The 11,181-nt window shown below is 41.9% G+C and overlaps 1 protein-coding gene across 2 annotated transcripts in view; it reads left to right on the top strand.

The window, feature by feature from the left end:
* cacnb2a (calcium channel, voltage-dependent, beta 2a) overlaps positions 1–8,738 on the top strand; it is a 196,845-nt gene extending 188,107 nt beyond the window's left edge. For both annotated transcript variants that reach the window (XM_061965775.1, XM_061965777.1), the window contains 2 exons: positions 3,979–4,146; positions 7,736–8,738. In XM_061965775.1, coding sequence (XP_061821759.1) covers positions 3,979–4,146; positions 7,736–8,317 — 750 coding nt within the window. In that variant the 3' untranslated portion in view covers positions 8,318–8,738. The remainder of the gene's footprint in view (positions 1–3,978; positions 4,147–7,735) is intronic.
* Positions 8,739–11,181: the final 2,443 nt, after the last annotated feature.

The following is an 11,181-nucleotide window of genomic DNA, read 5'->3' as shown; positions in this document are numbered from 1 at the left end:
CATGCGCCGATGCATCGGTGTTGCCGGACCCATCACTACTGTACCATCATGGCACACCCTTATTATTATTGTAAGGGTGAAAATTGGAGAATATTAATCCCGGGAGTTTTCTGCGAGAGGCACTGAAATCCGGAAGTCTCCCGGGAAAATCGGGGGGTCGGCAAGTATGCAGCTGAGCCGCATCAGAGTGATCAAAGAGCCGCATGCGGCTCCGGGGCCGCGGGTTGCCGACCCCTGAGCTAGACCAACATCTTATTCATTACAATTCTGAATAGATTCATAATTTTCAAGAGTAATTTTTTTTAAAGACCCTCCCCACTAGAGTTGTACAGTATACCAGTACTAATCTACAAACCCCGTTTCCATATGAGTTGGGAAATTGTGTTAGATGTAAATATAAACGAAATACAATGATTTGCAAATCCTTTTCAACCCATATTCAGTTGAATATGCTACAAAGACAACATATTTGATGTTCAAACTCATAAATTTTATTTTTTTTTGCAAATAATAATTAACTTAGAATTTCATGGCTGCAACACGTGCCAAAGTAGTTGGGAAAGGGCATGTTCACCACTGTGTTACATGGCCTTTCCTTTTAACAACACTCAGTAAACGTTTGGGAACTGAGGAGACACATTTTTTAAGCTTCTCAGGTGGAATTTTTTCCCATTCTTGCTTGATGTGCAGTTTAAGTTGTTCAACAGTCCGGGGGTCTCCGTTGTGGTATTTTAGGCTTCATAATGCGCCACACATGTTCAATGGGAGACAGGTCTGGACTACAGGCAGGCCAGTCTAGTACCCGCACTTTTTTACTATGAAGCCACGTTGATGTAACACGTGGCTTGGCATTGTCTTGCTGAAATAAGCAGGGGCGTCCATGGTAACGTTGCTTGGATGGCAACATATGTTGCTCCAAAACCTGTATGTACCTTTCAGCATCAATGGCGCCTTCACAGATGTGTAAGTTACCCATGTCTTGGGCACTAATACACCCCCATACCATCACAGATGCTGGCTATTCAACTTTGCGCCTATGACAATCCGGATGGTTCTTTTCCTCTTTGGTCCGGAGGACACGACGTCTACAGTTTCCAAAAACAATTTGAAATGCGGACTCGTCAGATCACAGAACACTTTTCAACTTTGTATCAGTCCATCTTAGGTGAGCTCAGGCCCAGCGAAGCCGACGGCGTTTCTGGGTGTTGTTGATAAACGGTTTTCGCCTTGCATAGGAGAGTTTTAACTTGCACTTACAGATGTAGCGACCAACTGTAGTTACTGACAGTGGGTTTCTGAAGTGTTCCTGAGCCCATGTGGTGATATCCTTTACACACTGATGTCGCTTGTTGATGCAGTACAGCCTGAGGGATCGAAGGTCACGGGCTTACTTGCTTACGTGCAGTGATTTCTCCAGATTCTCTGAACCCTTTGATGATATTACGCACCGTAGATGGTGAAATCCCTAAATTCCTTGCAATAGCTGGTTGAGAAAGGTTTTTCTTAAACTGTTCAACAATTTGCTCACGCATTTGTTGACAAAGTGGTGACCCTCGCCCCATCCTTGTTTGTGAAAGACTGAGCATTTCATGGAATCTACTTTTATACGCAATCATGGCATCCACCTGTTCCCAATTTGCCTGTTCACCTGTGGGATGTTCCAAATAAGTGTTTGATGAGCATTCCTCAACTTTATCAGTATTTATTGCCACCTTTCCCAACTTCTTTGTTACGTGTTGCTGGCATCAAATTCTAAAGTTAATGATTATTTGCAAAAAAAATGTTTATCAGTTTGAACATCAAATATGTTGTCTTTGTAGCATATTCAACTGAATATGGGTTGAAAATGATTTGCAAATCATTGTATTCCGTTTATTTTTACATCTAACACAATTTCCCAACTCATATGGAAACGGGGTTTGTAGTACATTACCGCTCCACTTCAATTTAAAGTCCATTACAGACGATTAATACACACACACACATATATATATATTAGAGATGCGCGGATAGGCAATTATTTCATCCGCAACCGCATCACAAAAGTCGTCAACCATCCGCCATCCACCCGATCTAACATTTAATCAAAACCGCACCCGCCCGCACCCGCCCGTTGTTATATATCTAATATAGACGATGCAAGGCATTAGTGAGGTTATAAAGCTTTTGCCGGTTAAAGAAAGGAGACTGATCCAATGCAGCAGAGACATTCGCGTGCCACGCTGTCACGGCCCAGACGCACACCAGTGCGCAATCATCTGGGAGCCACGCTGAGCGCACCTCCAAGCGCGTGGAGGTGCGATGTCCCTCGCACCCGCGGCGGCTCCACCCGGGCTCGCGCCCGAGGCTTCAGCGCGCACCGCGGCGGCCATCCTACTCGTCGCGGCCTAGCCCTCGCGGCTCTCGCTGCCGGCGACGGCCGGGTATATGGGCCCGACGCTCCAGCGCCATCCATTTTCAGGGCTAGTTGATTCGGCAGGTGGGTTGTTACACACTCCTTAGCGGGTTCCGACTTCCATGGCCACCGTCCTGCTGTCTATATCAACCAACACCTTTTCTGGGGTCTGATGAGCGTCGGCATCGGGCGCCTTAACCCGGCGTTCGGTTCATCCCGCAGCGCCAGTTCTGCTTACCAAAAGTGACCCACTCGGCTCACCAGGGTGAGCCCCACCCCTTTCGTGAGCGCACTGCGCGCGGAGTGACCCCTGTTACGAGCCCCCGGCCACGGGGGTGGCGGGCAGGTAAGCTGCTTACCTGCTGCGCGTGACGCCGGCCGCGGCGAAGGCGGACGAGGCGGGGTGTCGGTGCGGTGGGCGCGGTGGTGACCCTGGACGTGCGTCGGGCCCTTCTCGTGGATCACCTCAGCTACGGCTCTCGGTGGGGCCCTCTCGGGGGAAGGGGCCTCGGTCCCGGACCCCGGCGAGGCGTCCCTTCTCCGCTCCGTAAAAGTGTCCATCTCTTTTTTTTTTCTTCTTCTGTTGTGGCATATGCTGCAGGTGCCTGCTCGTTTTTCGTATGTGGGTAACAACATTTAACTATGTATATATATTTCCGAATTGGTTTAACTGCCACCCGCCTGAATCTATTTAAAATCTAATTTTTTTTTATTTCAACCGCCCGACCCGACCCGCGGATAAAATCTAATTTTTTTTTATTTCAACCGCCCGACCCGCGGATAATCCGCGGACTCCGCGGTTGTGTCCGCAAACCGCGCATCTCTAATATATATATATATATATACACACACAAAATGTGTGTGTGTGTGTGTGTATATATATGTGTGTCTGTGTCTGTGTGTGTTTGTGTGTGTGTATATATATATATATATATATATATATATACATATATTTATATATGTGTGTGTGTATATATGCACATATATATTTATATACGTACATGTGTGTTAATATACACATATATTTATATACATGCGTTTATACATACACATATATATGTATATACATGTACATGTGTGTGTATATACACATATATATTTATAAATGTGTGTGTGTGTGTGTATATATATATATATATATATATATATATATATATATATATATATATATATATATTTATGTTGCAGTCTAAAACAGCACGTTCGTCAAACTAGAAAGTATCCAGTAACAAACGTGTCAGCATCATTTGACTTACTGCGTCATGAGCTGAACTGACTTAATTAAACAATTGCTTACCACAATTACCGCTCAATTCAATTTAAAGATAGCATAAGTCCTTTCCAGGCGAATAATAACAAAAAGGTAAGTGTTCTTCATATCTCCTCTTGTTATGGCAGTCATTTTACTTGAATTAACCTTTTCCAACATTCCATACTACAGAATAATGAAAGTATATGTGATTCCTGCTGGTAACGTATCGCATCAATAACGGTATCGTGAGCGGAAAAATTTGTATCGGAGCACCCATAAAATGTTGGGTTTTTTTAAACACTAATTATGTCATTTCTTCGTTGGTCCTCAGGAGATGTTCGACATCATTCTGGATGAGAACCAGCTGGAGGACGCCTGCGAGCACATGGCCGACTACCTGGAGGCCTACTGGAAGAGCACCCACCCGACCAGCTGCGACCCCCCGGACCCCCTGCTGACGAGGCTGCCCGCGGCCGCCCTGCCCTCCTCCAGCATGCAGGTGTGAGCAACGTAGAGCGAGTGTGAGGATGAAGATGACCGTGATGGTAGACTGACAAAAGATTTGACTTTTGTCCTTCCGCTGCTTTCTTCCACACGGGGATGGTAAGGTTGACAATGATAGTGACGCACGCAGCGGGGATTACGTGTGCTGACGGAAGATTTATGGTAAAGGACGCAACAAGGAGACAAGCTGCAACACTTTTTACAGCTGCTTCAATGGATGCTTGACCACTGTTGAAGCTAGTGTGTGTGTGTGTGTGTGTGTTCTGGCAATGCTTACTTAATGGGGACATCGCTCTGTTTACACAGTCACCTTTAGGGGACCTCTGTCGGTATGGGGACAAAAAAACAGGTCCCCTAGAGCAGTGATCCCCACCAATCGGTCCACAAGAAATTAAAAAAATATATTATTTTATTTGATTAAATCAACATAAAAAACACAATATATACATTATATATCAATATAGATCAATACAGTCTGCAGGGATACAGTCCGTAAGCACACATGATTGTATTTCTTTATGAAAAAAATAAATAAATAAAATAAATACCATAACCCCCCACCCCCCTTCCTCTTCTATGTGGGAAAATGAAGTTGGCGGCTGTTTACCGTAGTTGCGAGACCTAAACATTATGAAAATGAAGTTTAGGTTTTTTGTGGCTCAATATTGGTCCATATTAGGGATAATGGCTTTTCCGATATTGTCCAACTCTTTAATAACCGATAACGATATCAACCGATACCGATATATACAGCCGTGGAATTAACACATTATTATGCCTAATTTGGACAACCAAGTATGGTGAAGATAAGGTAGTTTTAAAAAAATAATAATAAAATAAGATAAATAAATTAAAAACATTTTCTTGAATAAAAAAGAAAGTAAAACAATATAAAAACAGTTACATAGAAACTAGTAATTAATGAAAATGAGGGGCTATACCGAGGATGTCGTTGTGGCTTGTGCAGCCCTTTGAGACACTTGTGATTTAGGGCTATATAAATAAACATTGATTGATTGATTGATAGTACTATTAGTGGACCAGCAGCACGCACAATCATGTGTGCTTACGGACACACATATGTATATACATATATATTTACTAGGGTTGTCCGATAATGGCTTTTTGCCGATATCCGATATTGTCCAACTCTTAATTATCGATACCAATATCAACCGATACCGATATATACAGTCGTGGAATTAACACATAATTATGCCTAATTTGGACAACCAGGTATGGTGAAGATAAGGTCCTTTGAAAAAAAATAAAATAAAAAAAAGATAAATAAATTAAAAACATTTTCCTGAATAAAAAAGAAAGTAAAACAATATAAAAACAGTTACATAGAAACTAGTAATTAATGAAAATGAGTAAAATTAACTGGACCAGCAGCACGCACAATCATGTGTGCTTATGGACTGTATCCCTTGCAGACTGTATTGATATACAGGTAAAAGCCAGTAAATTAGAATATTTTGAAAAACTTGATTTATTTCAGTAATTGCATTCAAAAGGTGTAACTTGTACATTATATTTATTCATTGCACACAGACTGATGCATTCAAATGTTTATTTCATTTAATTTTGATGATTTGAAGTGGCAACAAATGAAAATCCAAAATTCCGTGTGTCACAAAATTTGAATATTGTGTAAGGCTAATACAAAAAAGGGATTTTTAGAAATGTTGGCCAACTGAAAAGTATGAAAATGAAAAATATGAGCATGTACAATACTCAATACTTGGTTGGAGCTCCTTTTGCCTCAATTACTGCGTTAATGCGGCGTGGCATGGAGTCGATGAGTTTCTGGCACTGCTCAGGTGTTATGAGAGCCCAGGTTGCTCTGATAGTGGCCTTCAACTCTTCTGCGTTTTTGGGTCTGGCATTCTGCATCTTCCTTTTCACAATACCCCACAGATTTTCTATGGGGCTAAGGTCAGGGGAGTTGGCGGGCCAATTTAGAACAGAAATACCATGGTCCGTAAACCAGGCACGGGTAGATTTTGCGCTGTGTGCAGGCGCCAAGTCCTGTTGGAACTTGAAATCTCCATCTCCATAGAGCAGGTCAGCAGCAGGAAGCATGAAGTGCTCTAAAACTTGCTGGTAGACGGCTGCGTTGACCCTGGATCTCAGGAAACAGAGTGGACCGACACCAGCAGATGACATGGCACCCCAAACCATCACCCAACCATGCAAATTTTGCATTTCCTTTGGAAATCGAGGTCCCAGAGTCTGGAGGAAGACAGGAGAGGCACAGGATCCACGTTGCCTGAAGTCTAGTGTAAAGTTTCCACCAGTTTCCACCATCAGTGATGGTGAATAAATATAATGTACAAGTTACACCTTTTGAATGCAATTACTGAAATAAATCAAATTTTTCAAAATATTCTAATTTACTGGCTTTTACCTGTATATTGATATATAATGTAGGAACCAGAATATTAATAACAGAAAGAAACAACCCTTTAGTGTGAATGAGTGTTAATGGGGGAGGGAGGTTTTTTGGGTTGGTGCACTAATTGTAAGTGTGTCTTGTGTTTTTTATGTTGATTTGATTAAAAAAAAACTATATCGATAATAAAAAAAACAATACCGATAATTTCCGATATTACATTTTAACGCATTTATCGGCCGATAATATCGGCAGGCCGATCTTATCGGACATCTCTAGTCCATATATAAGGCGCACCGGATTATAAGGCGCACTGTCAGCTTTTGAGAAAATTGGAGGTTTTTCGGTGCGCCTTATAGTGCGGAAAATACGGTACCTTAAAGTATGATTCACATTCAGAATGTTCCATCCTTCTATATATGGTAGTTGGAGTTGCAGACAACTTCATTACTGCTAAATAGCAGTTTTCAGTAATGTCACAGAAGATGCAGGATTTGCTTTTTTACATTTAAGTGGTGAAACTTCCTATAAGAGGACAGCAGTAGTGCTGTATTCTGACCATCATGTCATATTTCATTTGAACTTTTTTTTTTTTTTTAAATGGTACTCAGTAGTCACGTACAAATTTGTGTAAATTATGCAAAATTATTTAAATTTGGTCCCCCATGAACCATATGAACTCTTTTTCCCCAGGGTCCCCAGTAAGAATGATCAGCACATTACTTCATCAATCCAGAGATTTAAAGACGTGTATGAGCTAACTGGGCAGTGGACATTTTACCTAATTTTTTTTATGCCTCCACAACCTGTAGAAAGGGTGGTCCCCACATGTGATGATCAAAAACTTGGTCCCCATTCCAAATGATAACCAGTGTGTGTGTGTGTGTTGTGGGGGGGCGGGGTTTGCCACGCTGCAGGCAGCAGTCACGTTTCCACCAAGCAGTCCAGTCCAGTAAAAGGCAAATAAACTGTGTTATTACAAGTATCACAATCACTGGAGGACGAGGACACAACTTCAATTTCCCAACTCATATGGAAACGGGGTTTGTAGATTTTAGGCCATATCATCCATTCCTAAATGATACCAAAGTCCTGGTCACCTATTAAGTAACTAAGTGCTGCTTGGTGGAAAAGAGGCTTAGGTCACTGCTCTTTTTCTTCTTTAACTGTTGTTTATTGCCGACCTCAGGGTGGCGCCGCAGAGCACAGAGGAGAGAGAGACTTCTCCAGAGAAGACCAGGCCGAGGAGGAGGAGGAGGACGACGACGACGCCAACCAGGAGGAGAGGCCTCTGAGGACAGAGTCATCCAGGAGAGGGCAGCACATCCACCCCCGGGAGCACAACAATCACCACCACCACCACCACCATCACCACCGCAACAGCAGCCGAGCGAGGGGCCTCGCCCGCCAGGAGACGTTGGACTCCGAGACCCCGGACAGTCGAGAGAGCAAGGACGCCGCTCACGAGGAGCTTCGCGTTCACATCCTCCAGCATCAGGAGGGCGAGGAGGACAGGGATTTCGGGGCGCCTCACCGGGACCACAACAACCACCACCACCACCACCACCACCACCACCACCGTGGTGGCGGGCAGGACGAGGGCGGCCACCACCGCTCCAAAGAGCGCGAACAGGACCACAATGAACGAAACAAACAGCGCACTCACCACCATCACCATCACCACAGGCCCACGAGGGACCACCATCACTACTACGACCCAGACCAAGACGGCAGTTTGGCAGCCAAAAAGAGGAGCGATGCAGGAGAATGAGGACCTGGCTATTTATGTAAACCTCCCTTCCTTTTCTATATCGATATATATCTACTGTACGTGGATCTATGCATAGACGTGGATATGCATGAATATTCACTTGTGAGGTCACCTCTCGCTACGCCCTTCCCCCCCCCCCCCACGCCGAGCCACTCCATCGGACGCCGAAAACATTGGGAATGTTGATGAGATCAGTTTGTCTTCAGGGGGTCCCTAAACCAGGCTGCCTCTGCTCAGATTCATGTGGCAGCCAGAAACAGATGGCTGGTGCTGCGTTGTAGACTGCTGGGAAGGAGCAAAAAAAACCACTCGGCGCTTTAAAAGGGAGGGAAAATGGTGACATATCTAAGCAATAATTGGGCCGTTCCATTAAATCGGTGCCATTTGCAAGTTCTAGTCAGGCCCTATACCATACTTGCCAACCTTGAGACCTCCGATTTCGGGAGGTGGGGGTTGGGGGCGTGGTCGGGGTGGAGTGGGGCGTGGTTGGGGGCGTGGTTAAGAGGGGAGGAGTATATTGACAGCTAGAATTCACAAAGTCAAGTATTTCATACATATATATATATATATATATATATATATATATATATATATATATATATATATATATATATATATATATATATATACTGTATATATATGTATATACATATATATATATGCATATATATATATATATATATACATCCTGAAAATATGCAAACAAAACTGTGTTTAGATAATTGATACTTCAAACTTGCATAAATAAATATTAAGGAATATAACATAACTTGGCTTCTGGGAGTTTCAAAATGTAAAAAATAAAATGCTAAAGTTGTTGATGAACAAGAAATTATTTTAATAATTAAATATGGTCATTTTAAATGAATTATTATGATAATTTAAAATCAATTATTTCAAATATGTTTGTTTTAATGTATAATTCTATGGCTGGATGTAATAAGGAGTCACGAAAAAAATACAAATAAAAATACAATTAATTTTGATGTTTTTAGCAAAATAGAGTAACAATGTTTTTGTTTTTTTTAATTAATATATTTATTTTTAGGTAAGATAAACATAATAATACAATTTATCTCGAATCTGGATGATTTAGTTCTTGTCACCCTGTTGTCCTCCCGTCATGAAAAAAGGCTGTCCTCACTCAGGTCCGCATGGAGCTGGAGGGGGCGTGGCTTACAGCTCCGGCTGAAAATCGGGAGATTTTCGGGAGAATATTTGTCCCAGGAGGGTTTCGGGAGAGGCGCTGAATTTCGTGAGTCTCCCGGAAAATTCGGGAGGGTTGGCAAGTATGCCCTATACGCAGATCACGCACTCCGTGGTTCATTTTGCATGAAGAAGCGCATGTAAAATGTCAATTAATGAATGACAGGGCATTTCAAATGAAACATACTCCTAGCCCAGGGGTCGGCAACCCGCGGCTCTAGAGCCGCATGCGGCTCTTTAGCGCCGCCCTAGTGGCTCTCTGGAACTTTTTCAAAAATTTATGAAAAATAGAAAAAGATGAGGAAATATATATATATATTTTTTTTTTAATATGGTTTCTGTAGGAGGACAACCATGACACAAACCTCCCTAATTGTTATAAAGCACACTGTTTATATTAAACATGCTTCACTGATTCGAGTATTTGGCGAGCGCTGTTTTGTCCTACTAATTTTGGCGGTCCTTGAACTCACCTTAGTATGTTTACATGTATAACGTTCTCCGACTTTCTAGGACGTGTTTTATGCCACTTCTTTTTCTGTCTCATTTTGTCCACCAAACTTTAAACGTTGTGCATGAATGCACAAAGGTGAGTTTTGTTGATGTTATTGACTTGTGTGGAGTGCTAATCAGACATATTTGGTCACTGCATGACTGCAAGCTAATCGATGCTAACATGCTATTTAGGCTAGCTATATGTACATATTGCATCATAATGCCTCATTTGTAGGTATAATTGAGCTCATTTAGTTTCCTTTAAGTCCTCTTAATTCAATTTATATCTCATGACACACTATCTGTATGTAATATGGCTTTTAATTTTCTGAGGCTCCAGACAAATTTGTTTTTGTATTTTTGGTCCAATATGGCTCTTTCAACATTTTGGGTTGCCGACCCCTGTCCTAGCCCCTTCCTGCTCTGTCATTGATGAAAATATATTGGGAAATTTCTAGAGGTGTGGGAAAAAAATCGATTCGAATTCAAATCGCGATTCTCATTTTTCAAAAATCTATTTATTTTATTTATTTTTAATTTTTTAATTAATCAATCCAACAAAACAATACACAGCAATACCATAACAATGCAATCCAATTCCAAAACCAAACCCGACCCAGCAACACTCAGAACTGCAATAAACAGAGCAATTGAGAGGAGACACAAACACGACACAGAACAATCCAAAAGTAGTGAAACAAAAATGAATATTATCAACAACAGTATCAATATTAGTTACAATTTCAACATAGCAGTGATTAAAAATCCCTCATTGACATTATCATTAGACACTTGCATCGCATCTCATAAGCTTGACAACACACTGTGTCCAATATTTTCACAAAGATAAAATAAGTCATATTTTTGGTTCATTTAATAGTTAAAACAAATTTACATTATTGCAATCAGTTGATAAAACATTGTCATTTACAATTATAAAAGCTTTCTACAAAAATCTACTACTCTGCTTGCATGTCAGCAGACTGGGGTAGATCCTGCTGAAATCCTATGTATTGAATGAATAGCACATACTTGCCAACCCTCCCGAATTTTCCGGGAGACTCCCGAAATTCAGCGCCTCTCCCGAAAACCTCCCGGGACAAATATTCTCCCGAAAATCTCCCGATTTTCAGCCGGAGCTGGAGCAGCTCCATGCGGACCTG

This window comes from Nerophis lumbriciformis, linkage group LG07 (assembly GCF_033978685.3).
Source record: "Nerophis lumbriciformis linkage group LG07, RoL_Nlum_v2.1, whole genome shotgun sequence".
Lineage (NCBI taxonomy): Eukaryota > Metazoa > Chordata > Actinopteri > Syngnathiformes > Syngnathidae > Nerophis > Nerophis lumbriciformis.
The sequence above is the reverse complement of the archived record's forward strand: the minus strand, read 5'-3'. Positions and strand labels throughout refer to the sequence as shown.